The sequence below is a fragment of the Propithecus coquereli genome, unplaced genomic scaffold, assembly GCF_000956105.1.
Source record: "Propithecus coquereli isolate 6110/MARCELLA unplaced genomic scaffold, Pcoq_1.0 Scaffold55, whole genome shotgun sequence".
NCBI classification, from domain to species: Eukaryota; Metazoa; Chordata; class Mammalia; order Primates; family Indriidae; genus Propithecus; species Propithecus coquereli.
In genome coordinates, this window is record NW_012151396.1 from 2,459,285 (window position 1) to 2,475,246 (window position 15,962).

At 33.8% G+C, this 15,962-nt stretch overlaps 1 protein-coding gene across 1 annotated transcript in view; it reads right to left on the bottom strand.

Annotated features, from left to right (window-relative positions):
- The window catches only part of RTTN (rotatin), a 243,188-nt gene that overhangs the window by 35,936 nt on the left and 191,290 nt on the right, over positions 1–15,962 (bottom strand). The window contains 5 exon segments of the mRNA XM_012657577.1: positions 629–782; positions 4,040–4,130; positions 5,833–6,025; positions 12,577–12,670; positions 15,192–15,283. Coding sequence (XP_012513031.1) covers positions 629–782; positions 4,040–4,130; positions 5,833–6,025; positions 12,577–12,670; positions 15,192–15,283 — 624 coding nt within the window.

Consider the following 15,962-nt stretch of genomic DNA (forward strand, 5'->3'; position numbering starts at 1 on the left):
TTATACGTGTTATTGCAAATAACTTATTAGGTCATTTGGTGTTAGCCATAGTTTATAAGGATAATTAATACCCAGAACTCACTTTCTAACATGACGTAGGAACTTTGTCCTCATTTAACTGACAGCACAGGGATGGTCCTTCGTTACACTACACACTTGTCTCAAGTGGTCTCCTGGAACCACTCAAAAGTATCCACACCATTGAAAAAAAAAAGCATCTAAACTGTAAAGCACTTTATCAAAGGCTTCCAAAATATTGGCAAAAACAACTTATTGCAAATAACTTATTAGGTCATTTGGTGTTAGCCATAGTTTATAAGGATAATTAATACCCAGAACTCACTTTCTAACATGACATAGGAGCTTTGTCCTCATTTAACTGACAGCACAGGGATGGTCCTTCGTTACACTACACACTTGTCTCAAGTGGTCTCCTGGAGCCACTCAAAAGTATCCACACCATTGAAAAAAAAAAGCATCTAAACTGTAAAGCACTTTATCAAAGGCTTCCAAAATATTGGCAAAAACAACTCAAAAAGTAATCCTGAAGTGACTATCTGGAACAGAGTAAGATTTTTTTTCCTCAATAGTATTCACTTACATTTTAAACCTAAAAAATAAAGCTTACCTAGTAAATCTTTGGTGCATATGGTGAGAATGCCAATGATGTTAGTGATTAGAGACTTCAGAAGATCATCCTGAATCACAAGGTCAGGAGCTACCAATAAGCACGACTGCAGAAGCCTGGACAAAGAGGACAGGTACTCCAGGAGGAAGGAAACCTATGTGAAAAGGAGATAAGGTACAACAAAACGTATCACATGAAAAGCCCATCTCAGTGATACAGTATTTTACTTCCATAAGTTAATAAAAAACTAACAATATATTAATCATAATTTTTAAAGATCTGAAAGTAACACATAGCAGCCAAAGCTTTATTTTTCTCATGTGATAAACATGTCATTAATAGTCTTACTAACACTGTCAACTATAATACCACCAAACAGAGCAGTATTTCAAAGCCACATTTTGAATTCCACTTAAAGAAAGAAAGTCTTCACATTTTTCAAGTATCTAAAATTGCGGAATCAATATTCTTGTAGAAGCAGAAAAGTGCACTACAAAGCTGTAAAGTCTATAATTTTATAAAGAAACAAAGATTACAAAACTACTCTTCAAAGTGTGCAAGTGGGGAGGAAAAAAAGCTAGTCTAATAGCCTAGTCATTGCTATAAATAAAATGCAAGTTATGTTCTATTTTTACCCTCAGCTATCCTTCAGCATAAAAACACTATTCCTAATTATATGAGAAAAAATTAAATCGTCTCCAATATTACCAACAAAACCATCTCTGGAATTTTCCTGATGATAATATTATAATTATTAACTGGCAAAAGTACTTTTTAGAGAAATAATAATCCTTTAGATATTTAACAATTAAAGCATAAGCTGTGATGTCTTACTCATCCACCATCTTCAGGCAAAGAGATAGTCCACATAAGTGAACTTTCTAAAGATATTCTGAAGTCAGTCTCTCCCTGTGAGTGTGCACACGCACACACACACACACTTCCTCTCACCTTATTTTGAGGTTGTAAGAATGTAATTAGGAGTCAGGGACTGTTTTACATTTGTGGACGGTTATGTGCCTCTGAGGTAAATAGTCTCAGACTGTTCCAAAATAGTTCTTCTTTTCTGCTTCTCCTAATAAGTATGTCCTCCCTTTATCTAATCTGCTGACTTACTTTTACATAAAAGTATAGGTTTCTCTACACTTCACAAACTCCTCAAATTGTCTGTGAAATTTAATTTGCTTATTGCTCTGAAGTCTTTTTGGAGATTTCATATTCCCTTCATATTCTATTACTGAAATTATGACAAGTCTGACCTCTGAATGTACGAAGTATTACCACAAATAGATAAACCAGGCCAGGAAAGAGCCAATAAGAAGTGTTAGGGAGAGAAAAGCTGAATTGGTAAAGATTCTTTTGTATATCTTCATATTCAAGATTAAATATTAGCATAGCAGTCCATAAAGGAACACTTTTCCTGTGCATGACACTCTTCAAAAATGATACCAACCAACCATAAACTTTCATAACTAGTACCTTTAGCAGACTGTAACCTCATTCATTGCCCAGAACTCTGTCCCAGATACTCACCTCCTCAAGTCTCTGATTAAATGTCACCTTCAGGAGGCCTTTTCTGACCACTCTACCTAAAAACAGGAACCTCTCCCTCTGCTGACACACTCTTTTATCCATCCTCATTTATTTTTTTCATACCATTTGTCACTGTCTGATAAAATACTTTACATTTTATTTACTTGTTTACTGTCTGTCTTCTGAACCCAGGACATAGACTCTATGTAGGCAGGGATGTTCCTCTGCTTTGTTCAAGGATGTTATCACTAGCACCTAGAACAGAATCTGGGAGAGCAGAAGCTCAAGTATTTTCTGGAATGAGTGAATGATCTTATATAAGCACCAACCGCCAAAAGGCTTTAATCTACATAAGGCCAGGTAGTGTAGTGGTTAAGAGTACAGTCTCTGGAACCAGCCTGCATGGGGTGGAATCTGGCTCTGCCCCTTACTGTGTGAGAGAACTTGAACAGTTACTCACTTCTCTGGGCCTCAGTCATTTCCTTTATAAAATGACAACCAATACTAATGATACTTCATATGATTATTATGAAGATTACATAAACCAACACAAACAAGTACCCATCAATGTTTGTTACTGCTATTATTCACTCATCTCACAAGTACTGCCTAAGTGCCTGCCATGGGACAGGCGCTGCGCTAGACACCCAGGATTCAACAGCACATAACAGCAGGCAAGGTCCTGCCTTCAAGGAGCTGTGTGCCCCTCTGTCCTCATCTCCGCCTCACAGATTCTGCTCCAGCCACTCCGGCCTCCTTACTGTTTCCTGGATAGGCCAAGCATACCCCGATCTCAGGGGCCTTGCTACGTCCATAGGACTAGCTTCCTCACTTACTTCAGGTCACATGTCACTATCTGAAAGGTCCTCCCTGACCACCCTAAGTGGAACAGCCCTCCCCTCCCAACTCTGACATCACATCCTGTCCCCAGCTTTAGTTTTTCTTCTGAGATGTCTATCATTCTCAAGCATATATGGATTTGCTCATTATCTGTTTTCCCTACTTGAGGGAAAGGATCTTTGTTTTATTTACTTAGAGAAGATCCTGGTATAAAGTAGGTACTCAATAAAGATTTGTTGAATGGACAGTAGAAAAACGGAGGAGACAGTCATCACACAACAAGCATGCTCAAATAAAAACATTGCACCGGGACAAGTGCTTCAAAGACCCCAAGCATCGTGTTCCCAAACCTTGTAATAGTGGTCTGCCCTAGTCAGACAGCTCACAGAATATACCTCAAAGCAAGTGATATTGTCTAGTTCACCTTTAACTCATCAACCCCCCCAAAATCCTATAGCCCTTCATAAAATTTGATTTTGAAATAAAGCTTCTATTAGCTACAACTATATGAGGAATTGTTAAGCATACTTTACATACAGACTCTAGCTATAGGCAAGAACTTAAAAATAGTAAATATCTATAAAGGAACAAAAATAGATTTATTCTTGTCAGACTGGGTTTTGAAAATATACATAACTAAGTTACCAAGTATTTTAACAACTTTAACTTAGGTGAAAATAACAGACATAACAGAGATAACCTAGAATCGCAGAATGAGAAGGTGGTCTATACCAATGTCCCCCTTTTTAAAGCAGTGCACAAAGCTATCTTCACATTTAATTAAACATTTATAGCTGGTTAATGATGGAATCAGGAATGGAATCTATGTCTTCAAACCCCACTTCTCTTTTCTACCACCCAAAGATGTCTCATATTAAAATTTTAGGTAATCTATTTCAAATAACTTCATCATATCATGTATAATTTTCATCTTTTTCCTATGGTTAGTATCTCCTCAGTAGAATTTACATTTTTGGCACTTAAAGCAAGCAAATTCACAAACAGACACTGGGCAAGAGACATATGTGAGACACTTACCTGAGCCTGAGTGTGTTCAACTGGAGGTGATGAGGGCAGTGGGGTCTTGAGTTCCTGGACACATACCTGTATGAGGGTAGTATCTGCAATGCTGTGGAGGGCAGAAGAAAAAAAAACCCTTTAGATGACTGGCATCCTTACTAAGGATTAATAAATCAGAACGTGAAGTCTGAAGGTAAACTGGAATACAATTCAAGAGAAAGGATTTTTGTAAGTAAAGAAAATGTTTATAAAAAGATATCCCATAATATTTTAAATTATATTCCAGATTACCTTCAAACAGGAAAATATCTTCTCAGATAAAGGTAAGAAGCAAAGAGTTCTAAAAAAAAATATCTAAAAAAATATCTAAGGAAACCTTATTAAAAGCAGAATAAAATGTAACAGCCCATTTGGAAGGAAAGAGAACAAGAGTAAAAGTAACCTTGGTGGTTAGTTTCCTAATCAAAATAGCAAAAATACAGACTAGGAAATATGTTCATATTTAAAAGGTAAAAAACAAAGTAAAACAAACAGGAATTTTTTTAAGTCAGATATGAAAACCAGGCATGGAAATATGATGAGCCTTTGCCATAAAAGGTCCTTTAATGCCTTTGTGGCCTCAATGACACATCAGACTCTTAGCTGATCCCTAAGAAGCAAGAACCTCCCTAGAGCTCCATTTTGGTCATCTTAAGGCAGGAGCATCCAGGAAGGAAAGCCAAGCAACTAACAGTTACCTTTCCAATCCTAGTAGGCATTACAGTAGAAAAATGAGAAATAATATTAAAGCCAGAACAAATTTATATTTCCTTGCATATTACAAATGTTAAAGGAGTAATCACAACCGAGTGAAGTGAAAGAAGGAATACTTCTTTTCTAGTTTATATTTTTTAGAGTTTTCTTAATATCCCCCCAAAAAAGAGAAGGCACTAAGATTTGGCAAGACAAGGAAGACATTTCAGACAGTGAGTGTTCAAAGGTAAAGAGACAGAGAAGCACAGCAATGCAAAAGAATATGTGGTTAAAAGAAGGTGTATATGCTTGACTAGAATAAACTGGACTTTGGGAAGAAAAGAGAAGTAACACTTACTAAAGGGAGTACCCAAGATACTATCACTTTTAATCCTCGCACTAGCCCCATTAAATAGCCATTAATGACACACCATAGATTAAAGTAATTTTCCCAAAGTTGCAAACTACTAAGTGAATTCAACCTCAGGTCAGCCTTAATTCAGCACCTAGTCTTTTCTACTTCACTTTATTAGAAAATCAGAAAAATTATATCAGAGGCTTGTTAATACTAGATAAATGAGTAATAAAAATTCAAAGAATGAAATCATGATTTCCCCAAATTTTGTCAGAATACTTTCTGATGAAAAGTTTAACATAACAAAATAACTCCAAATGGATTTAAACAACCATTTTTTTAACCCAGTGATATTCTTCTAATATAATCACGAGAAAGATGAATCTCCAAACTCCTCCACATCCATTAAGAATAAGGGACTGCACCATACTCCCTAAGTGTGCTGGAGGACAAATATGGTTTAGAACTCCTGAATTTTAAAATTCAGGATTTTTTTTAGCCTTCCTAGTCAAGACAATAAACCAATACAAGCACTTTAATAGACCTAAAATAAAAACTATCAAGACAATTCTGGCAAAAGCAAAAACCTGGAGTCTAACGAGCCTAAAAAAGAATAAGGACATATTCCCAGTAAACATGAAGTCTTACATCAAGTCATGAGTACAGACAGCTTTTGTAAACTCATCTCTACTGCCATGCCTCCCTGGAAGTATTTATCTCTTACCTACAGAGAAGCTCTACAAGATGGGCTTGTCGAAAAGCATTTGCGGTATCTCTTGGAGAAGTCACCAAGAGGTTGTCTAAGAGGCTGCACATTGCTGAAAGAAGAGGTGGAGTAACCACAGCACACTGCTTGGGCAGGGGAGCAGAAAGGGATGAATCATGAGGAGGCTGTGGTGATGTAGTTTCATGCTGACCTATTATTGAAAATAAGCATAAAAATTATTATTTTTTTACCTTATGGCTATGCCATGTATATACTGCTATTAGTGTGTCATTGCTTGTAAGCTACAAAATGTGTGTGTGTGTGTGTATGCATGCATATATGCATACTTGGGCATATAAACACACACCTGTATTTATGAATTAAAAATCATTATTCATATTAAAAGTTACGATTCAAATCTAACCTTACACAGTCCATTAAATATCTTTTCTCTTTTCATATTTGTGATTCCATTATATGAAAGTAAAAAACCTGGTTTTTATCATCGACAGTATATTTACTTCTTTGCCCAGTCTTAGAAACACATAGTTTCAGAATTGCTAACTAATACTACTATTGTCCAAAATAAAACTAATAACTTAAGTTCGATGCTTGTTTACAGTTCTCTTTGCCATTAGTCTGAGGACTAAAATCCTAAAAATATGTTCGAGAGTTACCTGGGTTAGCGCCTCACTCACTTCAATGTCATTCATGTGAAATGCAGCTAGATTAATTTGTTTGTATTCCTTGTTATTTTCCCCCATTTTTGTTTATTTTTCTTTTTGACAAGTGAAACATATGTGATTATAAAAGTCAAACTATACAAGAAGGTATATGCAGAGAAGAGCTACTATTCCCATCCTTCAATCTCTTCTACCCTGTTCCCATTCTGTCCTATTTCCTACCTCCCACTCATCCTCATAACTAATCTCAGTTTCCAGTTAATCCTTCCTCTATTTTTCTTTCTGCACAAATGAGGAGATACATGTTTGGGGGTGGAGGGGGGTTATGGATTTTTTTGAGACAGGGTCTCATTCTGTCACCCAGGCTATAGTGCAGTGGCGTCATCATAGTTCATTGCAACTTCAAGCTCCTGGTCTCAAGTGATTCTCCTGCCTCAGTCTCCTCAGCAGCTGGGACTGCAGGCGTGCACCACCAAGCCCAACTGACATTTCTATTTTTTTTCTATAGACCAGGTCTCACTCTTGCTCAGGCTGGTCTCAAACCCTGGCTGCCTGAAGCAATCCTCCCACCTTGGCCTCCTAAAGTGCTAGGACCACAGGTGTAAGCCACTGAGCCCAGCCCCCCGTATATTTTTTATTTCAGTTTCTTTCATACACAACAAGGTGTTAATAGAAAACTTTAAACACTGTAAACTACAAATACTCTTTCGCACTGTGCTTCCTTCACCTGACAATATTTCCTAAAAATTATTCCATATCAGTTTGAAGATATCCTGCTTCTTTTTAATAGCTGCATAGTTCTCCATTGTATAGATGTTTATTTAAAAACCACTCTCCTACTTAGAAATTGGGTTGTTTCCAGTATTTTATAAACAATGCTCCACTAAATAATCATATGCATATGTATTTTATATTGTTGGTGATGAATCAGAGGAAAATTCCTAGAAGTGTAATTGTTGAATCAAACGTAAATACGTTTATAGTTTTGTTAGATATTGCCAAATTCCCTTCCAAAAGAGTTATATTAATAATTTGCATTCCCTCTAACAATGTATAAAAGTGCTTGTTTTTCACAGCCTTGCCAACAGATTATATTGCCAATACTTCTTAATTGTTGGTAATATAATAGATAAGGAAAAGTATCTAGAAAAAGTATCTCAGGGTAGTATTAGTTTGTACTTATTCAAAGATAAGGGCTACTTTTATGGCTTTTTTGTGAATTATCTGTTCATGTCTTTTGCTTTTACATGAGGTTTTGCATTTTTTTCTCCCTCAAATATTAAAAGTGTTTCATATGTTGTATATTTATATGACTTTGTGAGTTATATTGTAAATATTTACGCCAGTTTGTCAGTTGTCTTTTGACTTTATGATATTTTCTGCCGTGCAAAAGTTATTTTTTATTTTAATTTTATGTAGTCAAATTTATCAATCATTTCTTATTGAATCTGGATTTTGTGGCATAGTTAAAAAATCTTTTCCTATGCCTATTTTATAAAGGAATCCATACATGTTTTCTTCTGTTACTTGTATAATTTCAATTTTCACTTTTAGGACCCTGATGATTCTCACGTACCATGTGAGATATAGATCTGTTTTATCATATTTCAAATGGCTAGACAGTGACCAGCACCATTTTTTAAAAGATTCATGCCTCACCCAATGATCTCAGATGCCACTTTTAGTATTTAGGATATATTTTCCATTCTATTTGTTTTCTCATGTGCCAGTAACAAACTGATTTAATTATGCTTTTTAGCATGGTTTAATGCCTGGTGGGACTAATCTCCTTTTTGAGTATTTTCCTGGCTATTTTTATATATTCATTTTTCCCTATGAATGAAATCTTGTTCATCAGAAAAAAGTTTGTTGATCCCAGTGGGGTGGCTCACACCTGTAACCCCAGCACTTTGGGTGGTTAAAGCAGGGGGATCACTTGAAGCCAGGAATTCAAGACCAGCCTGGACAACATGGCAAGACCCCATCTCTACAAAAAATTTTAAAAATTAGCAGAGCACAGTGGAGAGCACCTGTAGTCCAGGAGGCTGAGCCAGAAGGATCACTTGAGCCCAAGAGGTTACAGTGAACTGTGATCACACCAGTGTACTTCAGCCTTTTTTTTTAAAGGCTCTTTAAAAAAAGAAAAAAGTTTGTTGATATTTTTATTGGGATTGTATTTAATTTATAGATTAACTTAGGGAGAACTGATATCTTTTTGATGTTGAGTCATCCTACCTAAAAATAAAGGATGTCTTTCCATTTGTTCATGTCTATTTTTGTGCTTTTCAGGAGCATTTTAAAGTTTTCCTCTTATAAGTTTTGTATATTTCTCATTAAGTTTACTCTTAATGTTTTATCTTCTTTGCTGCTATTGTAAATGATGGTTTTCTTCCACATTATACTTTCTAGTGGCCTATGCATATATATAAAATTTATTGACTGCTCTATGTTAATTCTATGTCATGCTACCTTACTAAATTCTTTTACTCTTTAAATTAGCTTTATCATTAAATCTTTAAAGAATTCCAGGTATACTATATATCATATGCAAACAGAGATAGTTTTACTTCTTTTCTAATTTTTATGCCTCTAACTGAAATCTCTTTCCTAATACCTACAATACAATGTTGAATAGTAGTAGATATGGTGAAAATATTTCTAATGCTTCCCTATTGAGAAAGATGCTAGCTTTAGGGCAAAGGTGTATATATATATATATATATATATATATATATATATATATATATATATATTTTATCTTAAGGAAACATCTAACAGTTCCTACTTTCTTATAAATTTTCATCAAGAATTGTTTCTCTTACTGTTTTTCATGATTTCTATACTTCAATTTCATTTCAGTCTCATCTGCTACATCTAGTATACTTGAAATAGTAGTTTTAGGTCTGTTCTATTCCTTGTAACAATTTTTCATTTTAAATACCTTTTATTCTCACCCCCCACCCTTTTAAATTGCTGAGGTCAATTTCTAGTAATTTTTATGACCCTATATATCTTCTCATTTGTAGAACAAATAAAATGAAACCAGCAACCAGAGTGACTGTGAAATTAAAAGAGATAATGAATATAAAGACCCTGTACAGTGTACACTACCTAGTTATCAACGTACACAATTTTCTTATGAGGTATGACACTCACCATTATGTTCCTTTTTTCAAAACTTGGAAATGAGAGATCAAAGCAACAAATGTCCTACTTCATTTTATAAAATAAACTGGCAACTAAACTGAAAATATATATCAATTTATATTCTGAACTGGCTTTCTCTAAAGTAAAATTCAAAAAAGGTTTGATATTTTGAACCAAATAAAAATGGAAAAATTAAATTTAGGTAATTTCAATGAAAATTGTTCAAATGATTTCAAGGGGAATTTTTCAGTATTCACAAAATATGTATTATATGTCTTCAGCATTATGAAAGCAAGCACACAGAAGAAAAAAGACCCACAAAAGGAGGAGTGGAGGACACATATTTAAGAAATTCGAACTCATTCAATATATTCAATAAAATTTTTATAGTTTATCTGGAGAAAATTATCCTAGTTATTTATATTAAAATATATATAGTACTCAAATATACTAAAAATTTTATTTTTTAATGAGTCCTTTCAACTTTGTATAGCAAATGCAGGCGTATATGCTATAAGAGCTAGTATTAAAGGTTTTATTTCTAACAACATAAAAGGTTATATTTCTTATAACATAAAAATCCCTCTTTTACAAAAGCCAGAAGTCAAATTTTAAAACAAAATGTTGGAATCTAACGTGGCCCTAATGTATGCACTTAAGAACATTCTTGTCATCCTGTCCTAAATCAATTTAGGGAATAATTAATTCCCTGGTTAATCAAGAATTAATAGAATAAGAAATTAAAGGACTAACCAACTTTGCTGGGAAATGCCACTAGACGTTCCAGCTGAGGAAGCTAAAATTTCATTATCACTAAAAAAATCATATTTTATCTTAATACTATTTTAAAGAGATGAAATTCAAGAGAACATTCAACAACAACAAAAAATTGCTCTAGTCTTAGGGCTCACTGACACTATACATTTAATGCTTTACACACTGTTCAAAGATTCCTTTGCAGGTTCAATAAAAAAAGATTAAAAGTTTTTTCTTCGGTCAAATATATCCATTGAAATGAGTGGCAACCAGTAAAACTGTGAATGAATATACATTTATAGCAAAATACTTGAAAATAAAATAAATTTTAATGGCCGGGCGCAGTGGCTCACGCCTGTAATCCTAGCTCTCTGGGAGGCCGAGGTGGGTGGATTGTTTGAGCTCAGGAGTTCGAAACCAGCCTGAGCAAGAGCGAGACCCCGTCTCTACTAAAATTACAAAGAAATTAATTGGACAACTAAAAATATATAGAAAAAATTAGCCGGGCATGGTGGCGCATGCCTGTAGTCCCAGCTACTCGGGAGGCTGAGGCAGGAGGATCGCTTAAGCCCAGGAGTTTGAGGTTGCTGTGAGCTAGGCTGACGCCATGGCACTCACTCTAGCCCAGGCAAAAGAGTGAGACTCTGTCTCAAAAAAAAAAAAAAATAAAATAAATTTTAATGGAGAGTAATCCAAAAAAAACCTTGTATGTCCACACAAAAACCTGTATAGGAATATTCACAGCAGCATTATTTATAATTACCAAAAAGTGGACAAAATCCAAATGTCCATCCAATGATGAATGGGTAAATGTGATCTATCCATAGAGTGGAATATTATTAATATTTGTCAATTAAAAAAATGAAGTTCTGATACATGCTACGACATGGATGAACCTCTAAAATGGTATACTCAGTTAAACAAGCCAGTCACAAAACACACCTTTTATATAAAATGTCTAAAATAGGCAAATCTACAAAGAATGAAAGTAAATTAGTGATTGCCTAGGCTGCAGAGGATGGGGGAAGATAGACAATGACTGCTTATAGGCACAGGGTTTCTTTTGGGATGATAAAAATGTCCTTAAATTGATTGTGGTGATGGTTGTACAACTCTGAATATACTAAAAACCAATGAATTATACACTTTAAATGAGTGAATCATATGGTATGTGAATTATAGCTTAATAAAGCTGTTAAAAAAAAAAGAGTAGTTCAACATGCTTTTAGAGATAAATGTTTATGAAATTCATGATTAAATTTCATGCCCTGTGTCCTTAGCCATTTAAACAATCAGAGTTTGCTCCTTCTGTTCTCAAGAAGATCAAATGAGCATTTTATACAATTTTTATATTATTTACATTTTATATTTTCTACAACTTTCACATATTGTTAACATCAATTACTAAAAACCAAAATGAACACTGTTCAGGAAATTACTGGAACAAATATTATAATAAATATTCAAGCAAGTATTTCTAAAAGTTTTAGAAGACATTTTTTTCTGCATATTTATATGTCAGTGTTTAAAACTACATTCTTTTTAGGTAGCATTTTCCTTTCAGGTCGATAATTTAATACTACTGAATAAGACCTATATACTCTCTAGAATTAACAAAAGCCAAGTTATAATCTTCAAAATATATGAAATTTGAAGCACAGCGGAGTTGGAAGCACTTCCTAATATAAGGAGTAAAATTTATATATTACCATTAATAAAAATAAATCCCAGGTTGCTCATTGTGCATTTGTAATAAAATAAAGACTCAATACACGTAGTGTGCTTTTAAATGGAAGCACAGCCTTAGAAAATACTTAAGACCAGAATCTCTTCACATTCAAGTGGCCTACTGTGGTCAAGTGTTTTCCCAAAAGCAGGGAAAAAATTAAGTTAACTTAGTATCTATTGGTTCCTCAATTCAAATAGCAAATACCTATGCTTACCTACTAAGGAACCATATGGCAATCAGACTATTTATGTGATAGTCAAACTCTACTTATTAGTTAAGAGCATTTGTTTAGTTCATGTCTCATATATTTATTCTAAATTTATTCCAACATGTTCTGTAATTTATTTCATTAATATTTTGTTCTTTAGACATTTACTTTCAAAATATCTGCCTGGATCAACTTGTCAATTTTTCTTTTTAAGGTAGAATGTCTTCCTAAAAGGATACCTTGAGCCACAAACTGGTCATGTGAGGCTTCCGGTAAAAGTGCTGTTGATGGCACAAGTGGTTGAGATTCAGCACTTCCCAAAGAAGGTGTCACCTATGAATCAGTAAAGAAAATTATTCATTACTGTCGCAACATGAAAAATGAAACATAAGCAACATATACACAAGACATCCTTAAACAAGAAGGTTTATAATAAAATTATACCCTACCCTGGAGGAAGAGAATGTGGAGTTGGATGGAGGCCCCTTCTGAGGTAGCATTTACAAGGGCAATGCCCCCAAGCTAACAGTGACACTCTGCTTATTCTAGTTGTACTTTATAAACCATAGAAGTCCCAATCCTTACAAAGCTTGCCAAAAAACTGAACTAATTTTCATTAGATAACAGCATTAAAGTCCCTAACTTGGCATTTAACAGACCAAAATGGATAATGACTCAGCAACAGCACATTGTATGATACGACCCAAATCAAAAGATGCTGCTTTCCTTAGAAAAACAAAATGAACAAAAACCAACCCCAACCAATAAAAAAATGCACCTTTTCTCAATTCTATGAGATAAACAAAACAAAGATATAAATAAGCAGATAAGCTGATTAACAAGATTTACGTCCAGTCAACTTATGCCTTAATTTGTAACTTCAAAATTTTCCTATATTCAAAAAAGTATTAGTTGGTCTAAGTACTGACAGCTTTCAACTGACAGTTTAAAGCATAACTAGCATAATTACTAAATCCTTCAGATTTTTTTCCTGTTGGGATAAAGACACACATTATCTTAGGCATGTGAAAGAAAATATAACAACCACTAGACTATTTTTGTCTAATAAAAGTCACCGATTCTAAAACTTCTGTTTGGAACCTCTCAAAAAAGAAATAAGTGGATTCCAAACTCTAACAGAAAACACTAGTCTTTAGGAAAAACAACAAGAAATAAGTCTTACATAGGACTATATATCAAAATTCTTTAAAAATAAAAATTTAAAAGATTTCATTGGTATATATTTCTAAAAGTCTGTGTAGTATCCAAACACAAACAAGTTCAAGAACTTCATTTTAATGGAAGTGCTTCTATTTTAATGATTACAATAAATAACACATTTTCAAAATTTTCTCAGAAAATTTAGTATTCTAAACTATAAGATTTATATGTTGATATAAAATAGAGAAATACAAAAGTTTGATTGGCTTTTGCTTTTTGTACTTAGGTCTTCTGGTATAGGATAAATACAACTTAAATGTTATCTACAAAATAGCTAAGATAACTCAAAGTTCATTAGAGTAAAACTATTTACTGAGTACCTATTATAAGCAAAGAACTGAAGAATGCACAAAGATTTCTAGGCTAGACTATAGCCCTTTTAACAAACAGGATAACCAAAGAAGATTTACTTTTAAGCACATATTGATGCTGTCCTTCTGTGAACTAAATAACCAATTAATACAACTCACTTTAGTATGTAATCATATTATTTCTTTTGTTGAGACAAAGATGTACACTATCTCTACCTTGGAAAGGAAAGTATGACATCTAGTGGAACTGGGGTAATTATCCTACTTTTCCACATAAAGGTCTAATCTAGCACTAAACATAAATACTTCTCATTTGAATCTAGAAAAAAAAAATGACTCTTAAAACTATAGCAAAAAGTAATGGTAATGGTCTTTTGGGAAACTGTAGGAGACAGGTTAAATATAATCTTTCAAGTATAATGTCTGTATAATTATTTATTATTTTCATATTATTTTTACTCCAGGAAGCAGGGGTATCAAATTTCTACCTTCCTAATAGGTTCTGTAACACAGCAATTATTCCAAAAACACTTTAAAATTAAACGTAGTGTTTTCCAGTTGAGAATAAATGATTTGTAAAAATGCTTGTAAGAAACTGAAACCTATTACCAATCATTATTTAGGGATACTTAGTGTCTCGCACTTTTTTGGAACAAAGCAATTTATGCACAAATGAAAGAGAAAGGCAGCCAGGCATGCAGGCAGGCAGGCATACATGAATTTCAGTTATTTCAGATAATCAAGACAAGCTTCTATCTGACACAAGTATTTGAAGTGTGTTTAAAATTATCAGAATCCCCAAACTGGAATCATTTCAAAGGGTCAACTTTCTTCATATTGCCTTGCTCTTAAGCATAATTTCAGGGTAATCAAGCATTTTTAATCATACAGAATTGGTTCTCTTCTACTACTAATGATAAATATTTTAACACTTTTATATTATCAAAAGAGGTAGGAAAGACATCGAAAACTCTCAACTAAAAGAATATTCAGGGTAGCTATACTTCAGCAAACCAAACCCTATTCCAACTCTGCTACTTACAACACTATTGATCACAAAGTTAACTTCTGAGTGACTTGCTCATACAAAAAAAAGCAAAATAGTATCCACAATGTATGGCTGATGTACAGGCTAAATGCAATAATTTAAGTAAATACCTAACTGAATTTTTCACAGATAGCAATGGAAAGATGTATTTGAATAAATCATAGCTTGTTTTATCATAAGCTAATACTTTGTATCCATTCTTATCTCTCCACTAAGCAAATTCAAATTTTTTTGGAAATTCAAAGTAAAGCACTTATGCACTCTTCGCTTGTACCGTTGTTTCTGAGGTGGAGAGAGAACTTGGATCACGATCTTGACTGGACATCCTAGGTGGAGCCTGCCAAAACTTGAACGAGTCATCCAAACCTGCACAAAGAAGAAAAACGGTTAACACAGATACTCTCCCAGGTACTGTAACAATTAATAAAAGAATACTCATTACAAGAAAGCAATCAAAAACTAAGGGAAAAAATAGTTACATGGATCTGGCTTCTGAGATAGACTAGTATTAAAAAATAAATAAATAAATAAACTAAGGAAAGAGATTTTTTAATATGCATAAGAATCATTGAGAGTTTGTTAAAGTGGTTTCCTAGCCCTAGTCCCAGAGATTCCAATGCCCTGGGTCAGAGAGGGGGCCACAAATATGCATTTCTAACAAGCTTACAGAAGATACCACTGCTGTTGGTTCAAGCTTCATGCTTTGAGTAACTGATCCAGAGAAATGCAAACAATTAAGTGAGTCACTTTCCTAATAAGCATTTATTTAAAATGTTCAAAAATTTCATCAAATGTCATTTTCTTAATTCCTCCAAAAAGTGATCACAGACATAAATTATAAATTCACATTCAATTATGTGAGGTAAAAGAACTTCATATCTGCAACTTATTCTTAAATGGCTCAGAAAAAATATATACATGTAGATATACAAATAAATTTTACTTATGCACACACATATACAGGATAGGAAGTAAATACACAAAAATGTTAACATTTGGGAATTTTTGTTCTATTCTTGAACCTTTTCTGTAACTGTGAAATTAT